This window comes from Penaeus vannamei, chromosome 10, assembly GCF_042767895.1.
Source record: "Penaeus vannamei isolate JL-2024 chromosome 10, ASM4276789v1, whole genome shotgun sequence".
NCBI lineage: Eukaryota > Metazoa > Arthropoda > Malacostraca > Decapoda > Penaeidae > Penaeus > Penaeus vannamei.
Genome location: NC_091558.1, coordinates 40,361,514 through 40,374,013, shown reverse-complemented (window position 1 = coordinate 40,374,013; position 12,500 = coordinate 40,361,514). Strand labels below are relative to the sequence as shown.

Genomic DNA, 12,500 nt, shown 5'->3' with positions numbered 1-12,500 from the left:
TGATGGGGTACGCGCAACCAGGACCTCACATTATCAGCCTACGGGGGATTCAGGTAAAGTTGAAGAGGTAATCAATCGCTACTTAAACCAAGCCAAATCCGATAAGCTAATCTATCTTGTCAGACTAAGGGGTTATTAGTTTACAGAATTACCATAGTTGGTAAAGACGTGGGTGGTTGAAATCACTTCAAGGAGAGGTCAAGCAGATGCGGAACCCTGTCTGCTAAGTCAACACCTTGTGGAGTAGTGAAACATCCACCGGGGAGTCCAAAGTTCAAGAAAATCAATTCTCACACCATTTCAAAATGATTTAATTAATTGTTGCTTCCATTAACAAAGAAATTAGAAAGTAGGCAACACCCAAAATTCATTGGCAAATTAACACATTTATATTGATACTGTATGGAAAATGTTTTATGAACTATGAAAGTACTACTTCATATTATACTTGATTATTTAATTGAGGTGGCTAAAATCTTACTGTAGGGTAATTCATACTCATGGAAATTATTTACTTTTACTTGTGTGTCATTATAATTCTTTGTCTTTGAAGATTTGTATTTATTTATACTAATATATTTTTCATTTCTTTGAAATTTTAATTTGATATTTTAGATAAAGCTGGTTTTGTAACATAGTATTAATACAGTTACAAGCAAATGTTTGTCAGATGAGGTGCCCTATCTCAAGCAATCTTCAATTTACTCTGAAATAGGGCCAGTAATACCCAATGCTAAGACACTTGTCTGAGTTCTCAGAATTCACAAGTCTTTTACTATTTCTTAAATATATAACTATTTATTTTACAGGTTCTGATGAAACTTTAATAGAAGATTACAACAGACTTTAGTGATAGTTTATAAATCCTTACACATTGGATTGCCAGTGTGCAGCCATCGGTCACACTTCATGTAAGAATGAAACCAAAAAATATGAACTTATATTTCATCTACGTTGAGGTTATAAATGTTTGCTATTGTCTTCCTGTTCCATAGAGTAGCTTTTATGACAAAAAAATTGAAATTCTAAAAAATCCTTTTTTTCTTTGATAAGTAGCATTTCTTTGACATAAAATTTGTTTAGGAAAATGAGGATACCAAAAAAAAATTCCCTCTTTATTCATTTAATTAGCTCATCCTCCTTATTTATACAAAAAGTGACTAGTGTAACAATATTTACATTATGGTAAAAATCTCTGCACTTTAGCAAGAACAGTGTTTTCCCCATCTAGGATATGGAATGACATCCTTGATATTATTTACACCAAGTACAAACTGCAGAAATCTTTCAAATCCGACACCAAATCCCCCAGAGGGAGCTCCACCCCCAAAAGTACGCAGATCAAGATACCACTGAAGGTTTTCTATGAGCCCACGTGCACTGAGCTCTTTGCGAAGGACCTGTGGTCTGTCTTCTCTTAGGCCACCTCCTGCTACCTCACCTATGTCTGGCAAGAGCAAGTCCACTCCTAGAACCTGTTAAGATAAATCAATTTAAATAGCAACTGGAAAAATAACAGTACAAATACACTATCTATCGTGAATTAATGGAATACCGTGCTACTTATGAAAGAAGGTGGACATTCATATAGCTGTTACTACATTCCTATTCTTCCTGTACACTAATGGGATCTTCAAAGATTGGAATCAAGATAATGACTGTGAAGATATTAATTAGACACAATTATTAATGATCTGATTTAATAATCTTACTCAATACAGTAACAGAGATATCGATTACCTTTTCCATTTTGTAACAATCACCGCCATATATTCTAAAATGATTTTGCTAATTTATACTTCCAAAGACCTATTTTTCAATAATACATGTAGTACAAAAACTAATCCAAAAGAGAAAGCAAACAAATACTAACCACATCAGGATTGTCATCTCTGGCTCGCATGTAGAAAGCCTTTGTTTTCTTGGGCCAGTCAGTCACAAACACAGGTCTATTGCCAGCATGTTTAGTTAAGAACAACTCATGTTCTTTCCCGAGATCATCCCCTAAAGATGGTTTGGTCTGGAAGTGTTGGGAATTGTCTTGCAAGAGAGCCATAGCTTCATCATAGGTCATGCGGATAAACGGTAGACTCAATGCTGCTTTCACTAATTCCTATAAGAAAGAAGAGTATTTGGTGGTAGAGCCAAGAGTGTGAGTATAGACAGGTTGAAGGAAAAAATCATCTATGATCCACAAACTTTACATATTCATGAAACCCATAAATGTGAAAACAATATGCCTTTTGAGCATTTTCTAATTTCTTCCCATATTTATCATGTTCAAAAATGCAGGTCTTGTGAAAAGCTTGTCCACTGGATCAACCTATAATCAAGGTATCTGTTGCAATACACTGCAGAGAAAAATAGTATATTTAATCAACTTCTTAATCATGTGAAATAATATATGTGGATTTGCAGTCACGCTATTTACTTCCACAGATATATAAATACCCTCTCTAACATGGACTTTTCATTCAGTCATTCTAGATACCACCCAGAGAAAATATAACTCAAACACTATAAAAAGAAAAAAGATAACCAATATAGCACTATGACACTGTACTTACTTCTGTACATTCATTTTGTTTCCAGTGAGTAAATACATCCTCTTCACTCTTATCCAAAACACACTGAATGGAGGCTTTCAAGAGATCCTCTATCCTATTCATAAGGTTTTGTAGACCTTCAGGCCCACTGAGAAAGGCTTCCTCTGCTTCAACCATCCAGAATTCAGCCAGATGTCGCCGTGTTTGGGAATTCTCAGCTCGGAAAGCTGGATTGAAATTATACACCTTCGATAAACCACTAGAATTACAGAATAACATCACCATTACCTCAATGGACTGAAAAAACGAGAGAAAAATAATATATGTATTTTTGCTCCTTGCATGAGATATGAAAGTGAAGTATTGTAATAATGGGCTTCTCATAGTATACTCTTCCTTATCATCTCATAAAAATATGTATAGAGAATATAGAGAATCAACTAATTACCTTGCCATGGCCTCTAGATGCAGCTGGCCTGATACAGTCAAGTATGCTGGATGACCAAAATACTTTGTTGAGAGTGACTCATGCGAACCAACTTCTGCAAAAAGGGGCTAAAGGAAATTATCACATTAGAACCATTAAAAAGACCATTTATTGTTTATAGTACATGGACACTGTAACATTATAGTTTCACTTTTTTCATAACAGTATAAAAAAAATCCAAATGAACTGGTTAAAATCTTACCTGAACCATAAATACTTCTCCACCACCTTCACAGTCATTAGCTGTCAAAATTGGTGTGTCAATGTTGATAAAATGTTCCTTGTTGAAGTACTCTTGCATTGCCATCTTTGCCTTTTATTTATTGATTATGAAAAGAAAAAGAAATACTATTAGCCTTGTATATTATTTAATACAAACTACTCATTATCAGGCGACTAACAAATTTGGAATCAAGTGAAGTGGTGTCATTATAATAGAATTACAATATGAAACAAATAGCTAAGGCCAATTAGAACTTAACATTCTTATCAGTAATATTACTCTGAACAAAAATTAAGACCATCTGTAAAAAATAAGGTATTTAAAGAATGATCCGACCATGAACTGTCTGCAAAACATTCAGTAGTTCTAAAAACAGTATTTTTCAAGTGTGGGAGCCAGATATTGAAAAAAAAATAATAATAAAAAAAAAATAAATAAATAAGAAAATAATAATAATAAAATAAAAATAAGAAATAAAAGTATCAAAAAAGAACACCATTATTTAATAGTAACTCACATGATGAAGTATAGCATGGTGTTTTAAGCACATTCTAATACATATATATATACTTGTATGATATAAACTATTGATATGAATGATACACTATTCAGAATCATAATAACCCTGATTTACAAACTGTCTAAGAAATATGCTATAGACATTCAAATCTCACTACCATCAATCTAAAATACACATTAATTCTGCAGTTATTACACCGAATGTTCCTTAAACCCAAAAAAGAAAATCATTACTAACAATTGGTAACCAAAGTTACCATCTGTCCAAAAATGTTTTAAAGTGGCATCTAGCCTGTTTCTATTTAACTAAACATATTCCTTAGTATCATTTAATAATGCATATCAGCTGATGAACTTCATCCCTATTATCCAATTTGCCAGAAACATGGCTTTCACGGATTTGGGATTTAGTATATTCCCCCTGTCAATCATAGGTGTTTTTCCAAGCAACTTTTTTATCATTATTGAGACATTTGTGGTGTCCACTAAAATATCTATTTACCAAGTTTCCTCAAGCCGCATCCTTGATACCGCTCTCATATTTTTAGTCCATTTGCAGGCCTTCCTCTTCCTCTGTCATTTCTCTGGCCACTTTTCAGTTGTGTAATAGCAATTCTTATACTGTATGGCACATTTGATCTAGCTACCCCCCCCCCAAAAAAAAATCTTTTAAGTTTCTACACTCCTCTACACACCATCCTATCATGTATGAGGAGGAGTTGCCTTCTGTTTATCATTATCCTTTTATTATTTATACATCTATATACATATTTAGTGTTCCATGATAAAGGAAATAAACTTGTTACATGATATATGATAATACAAGATAAACTTGTTACATGATATAGGTTTATAAACTTTTTCATTCATACAGGAAGGGTAAGTGATAAGCTAGACAGTTTGTGGCTCTTTGAGGGTTATCTGGTAAGTAGTTTTGACTAAACAAACCAACTGTGAAACTAAGAGAATTAGGGAAAGTATCATAATATCACAGCAGACAATTGGTTGGTACTGCTTAGTCAGAAATAGAATTGGCTGATATTTTCTTTGATCCATTTAATTTTTCAGGTAAATTTTGTATATGGATGATGAGATATACAACAGAAGAAACTGAGGTGCAGCAGAGCAAGTTTAGAGTGGAATCCTATCAGTCTGAGCTAGGAAAATCGAGCAGTAAACTGGAAGTTAATGATGCTTACTCTTGGCTGGACAGACAAAAAGGCGAAACAAATAAATGAAAGGGAGGGAAAAGGCAGAAAATAGAGAGAAAAAGAGAATGGATGAATGAATAAACAGGATAGAGCAAGTAATGAATGAAAAATCAAGAAATAAAGCATTGTACCAGGGTACTGAAGACAGAAGCTAGATTCATTTGATGAATTCCCAGGACAGAATCATAAAATTTTACTTTCCTAAAATGTGTCTCTATCATATCTGGGGGCGATGATGCCAGAGGTACTCATCAAAATAATTGCAACTGTTGATTATATTTGCTATTTGATACCAAAGAATAAATTTTGACAAAAATGAGAGCTTTGGTCGTTACCTTTATGTACATCTTTTTTTTTCTTTATGATGCTGAGGAGCTAAGTATATCTCAGTGAGGAGAAATTCTTCATCCAATTTTCTGGAGGGAAGAAAATTATAAAAATCAAACAATTACATAAATTTACATACCTGTGATCTCACTCGCAGAACAGAACTAAAAGTATTAGTTCTTGCTCTCAAGTGCAAGTACTGGCGAATATAATCTTGTGAATGTCTTTTCCTTGCTTTGAAAGGGTAGTTCTCTATTTGCGGTCCACCAATTAACTACAAAATAGTAATGGGTTAGTTGAAATAGCTAAAAAGAAAAGAAAAGAAAAAAAAAAACATCACATACCATGTTATTCATCATATATATATGGATGTACATTATTTGTATATATTAAATATACATATAAATAAATGAATAAAGAAAGAAATGTACCCATATATAAATATACATATACATACATGTAACTATATCACATAATATTCTAATACACTCTTGAATATGTGGACAAAGTGAGCATCTTGTGAAAGGAAATACACTCACTTCTATATCTTCTGTTATGAGCTCTACACTTTGTCCTTTATGCTGAGAAGCTTGCAAAGTACCTAAGGCGGAGACTGAGGTGTGGTACCCAACTCCTGGAGGAATCCTCTCTGTTGGTACCACAATCTGCAGTAAAATGTAATGGTCTTTAAAGATATATCACTGAAAAAAAGATAAATAATTTTTCAGTATTTCACTGTCCAAATACAATCAATAAAATATTTTTGTGTTGCTTATTCAGTGTATACTTCATTCAAAATCTTGCCCTTTTCTTTTTAATTTTGCCTGAAGCATGGAAATCTCTAGTGAAGTATCATCATTAATCATTGCATTACCTTCAATTTGTGATGATTAAAGTAGGTCAATTTCTTTTTCAATTCTTGTTCATATATGATTGTATAATTTCATTTCATCCTTAAATGTACTTTTCTTGCAAAAAATATTTTGACTATAAATTCAACTCTTAAATTATATCTTAACATGATATCTTTGAAACCAAGGCAACAATATTATGTGATAACCTAGTCTGGTGCAGGATGAAACTCACTACTGCAGTATGTTTTGCACCAGACAGATGATGGATCAGTATATTACCTGAAGCATGGAAAACTCTAGTGAAGTAATATAATAATTAATCATTGTGGAAAATGTCACTGATATGGCACTGTGTTGGTGCCAGGGATTGCTTAAGAATAGTCATCTGGGCTGGGGTCAATCATGAACTGAATTTAAATTAAATGCAGTAGAATGAATTCCATCTAATCTCATATAATTGAATTAAACTGATAAAGCAGTATTATAAGATGGATATGCAAATTAATTACAGTACAATAATTAGGTGAGAAAGTACATTCAAATAAACATGAAAATATATTTTTTGCTACTACATCAAATGTTAAAAACATATTGAGTAAATTAACCTACTCAATTCAGTTATTTTCCACTTGGTTTAACTACTGTCTCATATATATTTCATGTTTTAGGTAAAATTATTTAAGATTTACAAGTTCAGTCACTGCAATCATGCCAGCCTGAGATGGCACGGGTAAAACACATATCCGTCCCAAGCCCAGTCTGGCCCTGTCAAACACTGTTGTGAATTTAGCTGGTTTGTCTCCAGATTCAGTTTTAGACTAATCTTTTCACATCTTTTGACTTCTAAGACCAAAAATAATAGCATCTTGATTTATCAACCCTGTCTGCCCAACCCTGTTAGTATATTCATTGGAATGTACTGTTAGCAGCCGGCACTCTGGCTCAACACTGAACTAGAAATTATCAATCCATATTAATGTTTGAATTGAAGCTGACAAAAAGGAATTCATCCCAACCCTGGTAGTCATGCAAATAAATGACCTCCAGATTGAAATTAACTATTGGAATTATCAAAGCTACTTGACCTCTGAATGCAAGACTACTGTGGTTTAGTCTGCAATAGTACAATACAACTACAATAGTACAAGACAACTACAATACTATTATATATCACAAACTATATCACAGACACATATAGACATGCCATTATTCTGAAGCTAATAGTCATGTATCTAAAGAAATTGTATAATACAAATCAATCTTTGACACAATTTTCTTATGCTAGATTATTTATGATTGTAAGAAGTCTTGACACAACTTTAGGAATGTCAGTTTCAAATATACAATGTTCTTATCCTCTTGCCTGATTCTGGTACACCGGTTGATTTTTTGCGGTATTATTTCTTAGTAGAGGATTTTGAAATGCGAAGAGAGGATTCTAAAATTTCTTTAAACATACAAATGTAAATCTCACTCTTACCTGAAGTTTCTGAAAGCTTGAACCATCATCGATGTCTATAAAAGATAACTCCTTCTGTTTTCTTATTCCTTTTACCCATCCCTGCAAATAAAAAAGTTTCTAATGATATGTGTAAAATAGAAATTTTCTTGCTATATTTAGAATGTATGTTTTGCTTAGTCAATATCATGGGACTATTGTTAAATTTTGTATGTGGGAAGAAAAATGCATAATACAGAAGATTAATACATGTGACAACTGTTGGTATGATGAAATAATTCTCTGTATAGTAAATTTTACAGTCATCTTTTCAACACTTTTTTGTTGATCAGGGTACAATCTTATTTGTCATTTTCATAGAGAAAGAAAAAAGGAAAAACATATCTTTGTGAGAAATGTGCAAGTAGAGAATATATGGAATATCATGGCTATTGGTTCTTAAAGTTACCAGTCTGTAAAGAAAACTTTCCTCATATATACAGTCCTGATCTACTGGAACCTGCTCAATAAATGTTTAGAAGATATTTAATGAAGCTTTCAAAACGGGTCTTCTTTCCTTATGATAATACTGACCGAATATTGATATATAATGGATAGAGTACAGTGTAAAGTCTAGCATGGTAATGGTGGAGTTTCAAGTGATTAACGCAACCTTTGCAACTTGCACCTGAGGCCAACAAATTTCCACCATATATAATAATAATAATAATAATAATAATAATAATAATAATAATAATAACAATATTAATTTAGGGTTTGCTGTGACAGGCTCTTGTGACATCAGTCAAATTGTGGCTTGTCTGTTTATTGTGCTTCTAAACTGCCTCCCGTGTGGGCAGGAGTTGAACGCACGTCAGCAAGATTGCTAGTCGAAAGCGCTACCATGGCACCACACAGCACATATATTCTGGCAAGATAAAATATTGACTGATTTATTACCTTATGTTAAGCCAATGCCACTGTGGAGGGCATATATGTACAAGCCATGTCTACTTTGAGTTTAATTTATCAGTTGTCTTTACACACAGGTGGTTCCACAAGTGCTTAGCCTAGTCTCCAAACATTCAATTACTAGTACTACATATCTCACCTGCTGAACTTATATCTTGATTTTTGGAAATATTCTCTTTTATCTTATATTACAATTAGTAATGTTCATGATGTTATAACACTTATAATATTTATAATAATAACATCAGCATTGATATTAATAGCATTAAAAAAGAAGAAAATCAGACAAATTCAAGGGAAGGGAAAATCAGGTGAGGTAAAAAGTTAACTACTTGACTTTGTAGTTTAACACTTGTGGAGCCATCTATGCATTAAAACATTTCCCAAAACAGTACTACAGTGTACATTGCATGTTCCTAGCAGCATTGGATTAAAATGCCAAATGGTGTACAAGCTTTAGGGGTGGTTTTCAACATTTTCATATGCAGAAAATACATTCATATCACAGATTAGCAAGCTGCTACTCTGGGTACATTCCTATACCTACATGATCTGCCATGAAAGGTACCAGATGGAGTAAAATGTAAATAACATACACAGAGTCAGTCACTATATTGTCTAATGCAGGGGGCTGTGCCCCCTTCGACCACCCAATTTGGGGCTATCACCCCCCAACCCCTGCCTAAGAAAACAGAGAATACTCCCCGTATTCACAGCAGAACGTACGACCACCATGCAGGAGCAGCCTTGCCATGTTTGTCCGACACTCTCTCCTCCTGCTGTGAATACGCGTAGGATTCTTTAGTTTCCTGGCTGAGGGGTGGGGGGTGGGGGGGCACACAGGGCATAACCCCCTGCATTAGACAATATAGTGACTGATTCTGTATTCATTATTTACATTTTACCCCGCAATTTGCCCACTACCTTTCATGCCCTCCACTGCTATCTGGGCCGAGAACATACCTACGTATTGCATTGCATAAGGTAAGTGGAATCCAATGATACCGAAATCGTCGCAATCCGTTATGCAGACATATTAGAAAAAAATACTCCCTTTATTTCATCTGCAGTTAGCATCATCCAAATCTCTACTCTTTAAAACATGTCTAAAGTAATAAGAAGGAAATGTTTTCTACACTATTATCAGCGTCTTCTGCTCCGGCATAACAAATACTTACATTTACACTAATTTTTTGTTTAGTCGGCTGATTCTTCAAAAGTGACTTTATACTAAAAATTCCACTTGCTGAACTGTACTTCCTTAGGTTGTAACATGTTCTCCGTATTGAGAGCATCGTAGGCAAGCGTTTTGAAAATTTTCGGATCGTCTTGTTTACCTTCTTCACTTTGATCAACTTTGCCGCGAGATCGATGCTCGGAAGTTCGAATCTGACACTGTTTGACTTTGATGCCACTTATGGAATCGGCAACAGCCATGCTGCCAAGCAATGGATTGAAGGAAATACTATTCATTATTTTAATATCCGTTCACACAGAAAGTAAGGATGTACATATCATTACTTCTCTCTCTCTCTCTCTCTCTCTCTCTCTCTCTCTCTCTGTCTCTCTCTCTCTCTCTCTCTCTCTCTCTCTCTCTCTCTCTCTCTCTCTCTCTCTCTCTAAATATACATATATAAATATATATATATATATATATATATATAAATATATATATATATATATATATATACATATGAATATTTATATAAACACACACACACACACACACACACACAAACACATACATAAAACACATACACATACACACACATTTATATATATATATATATATATATATATATATATATATATATATATATATATATATATATATATATATATATATATATATATATATATATATATATATATATATATATATATATATATATATATATATATATACATATATATATATATATATATAGACATTTGTGTGTGTGTGTGTGTGCGTGTGTATGTGTATGATCGTCAACATTTCCGAAATTATCCTCATTATGTTATTTTCTTTTTCATCCCCTTTATCCTTATCATCATCACCATCACCATCATCTTCATCATCCCCAATTTCATTATCATTATCATCCTCATTACTGTCTTTATCCACCTCTTCTTCATCACCATTACAATTTTTACCATCATTATCTTCCAAATCATCAGTATCCCCCTCTTCAAAATCCCCATCATAATCACAATCCTCATTATCATCCTCATTAGCATCCTCCTCCTCATAGTCACAACCACTATCATTGCCATCATCAATATTAGTTTAAAATAGTTACTATGCTAATGTATGCCATTCTCTATAATAGAGTTTGAAGTTCGTTTTCTATAAAAATATATGGTTAACTACACTATTTTTGTCCTTTATACCTGCCCAAAAAACAAGCAAACGATGTATATAGTTCCTTGTGATTTTGATTGTATCTCGGCTTGTATCTCTATTTAAACCTCGGCTAAAATAGATTATTTTATGAATCACTTTGGTAATTTTCTATATTACGTCCGTATAACCGATATCGACGATTTGGGTATCGTTGGATTCCTCTTACTCTCCACATTGCAAATATATAGTTTTTATTGCACGGAAACCTCCCGATAGCGACAAACTTGGCCCCGAGAGCAGGGGAGGGCATGAAAGGTTCCAGGGAAAATGTGGGGTTAAATAGCACTAATAATATAACGCACTGTGAAAATAACCATGGTTATTCACATAATTTTCCATTGCAGGGGGCACACACACACACACACACACACACACACACCTGGGGGGGGGGGGCTGCCGCCCCCCAACCCCCGCCGAGGAAACATAACCTCCACCACGTATTCCCGGTAGGCTAGAGCGTTACACAATCGTCGTCGATGTCAGAGCGGCGGGCGTAATATTACAATTACCTCGTAAAGTTCACACTGAATTAGCATATCAACCTTGGCATAGTCAGCACTGTATATAGAGACGATTGTAGTATAATCAGGATGATGATTGTAGTATAATCAGGATGAACAGGTTGGCCCGCCCTCGTCGGCGGGTTTTGCGCCTTTTTCGATGTTACACCGATGGCCTCAAGGTCGAGTTTCCCGTCCTCTGGAATAACGACATCCGTATTCCTAACCGAAATAACCGTCGCGTTCAGAAGTCAGTCATAGCCGCCGCGATGGCCGAGTGTGGAGGGTGCTCGTATTCGGAGACGGTTTTTCTGTACAAAATTGCAACTAGCCAGGAAAAAATGCTAGAGATGTGCTTCCCCCACGGCCTCTTCCGTCGGGAGAAAGCCTGCGGCAGGTGCGGGCAGCCAGCACGCCTGGACCTCCTTCACATTCTGCGGCAAAGGAGCACCCTCCCTACTAATTAGCGGCATTAATCAATCAGGTTAGTACCTTAAAAATCCTAGGTTATTGTAGGTTATCGGCTCCGCATCAAGTTCGTGTGCGCTCTATCCTACCGTGAATACGTGGTGGAGGTTTTGTTTCCTCGGCGGGGGTTGGGGGGCGGCAGCCCCCCCAGTGTGCCCCCTGCAATGGAAAGTCATATGAGTAATCATGATTATTTTCACTGTGAGGTTATATTATTAGGGTAATTTCATATATTACGTCCGCCGCTCCGACATCGTCGCCACCGATATCGGGGCCAAGTTTATCGCTAACAAGGGGTTTCCGCGCAATAAAACCTACATATTTGCATTGTATAAAGTGAGAGGAATCCAACGATACCAAAATCGTCGATATCGGTTATGAGGACGTAATATAGAAAATTACCGATTATTGTTATGAATTACTTTTGTCATGTTTTTTTGTTCTAGTGAATATAATGAATATTACATGAATATTAAGATGACTCAACTCAAAGGACGTCCATGCCGGATCAATCTGAGTCCGTCTTGAATTAGCGAGGGAAAAAAAATATTTCCAGGACAGAATGCAAG

The 12,500-nt window shown here is 34.8% G+C and overlaps 2 protein-coding genes across 4 annotated transcripts in view; one reads left to right on the top strand and one right to left on the bottom strand.

The window, feature by feature from the left end:
- Nucleotides 1-1,103: 1,103 nt before the first annotated feature.
- Nucleotides 1,104-9,948, bottom strand: AsnRS-m (asparagine--tRNA ligase, mitochondrial). 2 transcript variants are annotated; one of them, XM_070126680.1, is made up of 9 exons: nt 9,756-9,948; nt 7,648-7,728; nt 5,853-5,978; nt 5,453-5,587; nt 3,236-3,346; nt 2,995-3,101; nt 2,568-2,805; nt 1,874-2,113; nt 1,104-1,475 (listed from the first exon to the last, which is right to left on the bottom strand). In XM_070126680.1, exons 1-9 carry the CDS (start codon nt 9,870-9,872, stop codon nt 1,203-1,205), a joined length of 1,428 nt encoding a protein of 475 aa, XP_069982781.1. In that variant the 5' UTR covers nt 9,873-9,948; the 3' UTR covers nt 1,104-1,202. The 2 variants fall into 2 exon arrangements, with proteins under 2 accessions (XP_069982781.1, XP_069982782.1); XM_070126681.1 differs by lacking the exon at nt 7,648-7,728.
- A 1,646-nt stretch (nt 9,949-11,594) lies between these two features.
- LOC113807859 (uncharacterized) overlaps nt 11,595-12,500 on the top strand; it is a 7,951-nt gene continuing 7,045 nt past the window's right edge. For both annotated transcript variants that reach the window (XM_070125976.1, XM_070125975.1), the window contains exon 1: nt 11,595-11,947. The gene's annotated coding sequence lies outside the window, so the exon portion shown is untranslated. The remainder of the gene's footprint in view (nt 11,948-12,500) is intronic.

What these genes read in the sequence shown, in the direction of transcription:
- AsnRS-m (XM_070126680.1), bottom strand. Translation starts at nt 9,872, where the DNA reads ATGCTCTCAATACGGAGAACATGTTACAACCTAAGGAAGTACAGTTCA. An exon ending in CAAGCTTTCAGAAACTTCAG is followed by an intron (nt 5,979 to 7,647) that starts GTAAGAGTGAGA and finishes ATTTTACTGCAG; the next exon opens with ATTGTGGTACCAACAGAGAG. An exon ending in GAGAAGTATTTATGGTTCAG is followed by an intron (nt 3,102 to 3,235) that starts GTAAGATTTTAA and finishes AATTTCCTTTAG; the next exon opens with CCCCTTTTTGCAGAAGTTGG.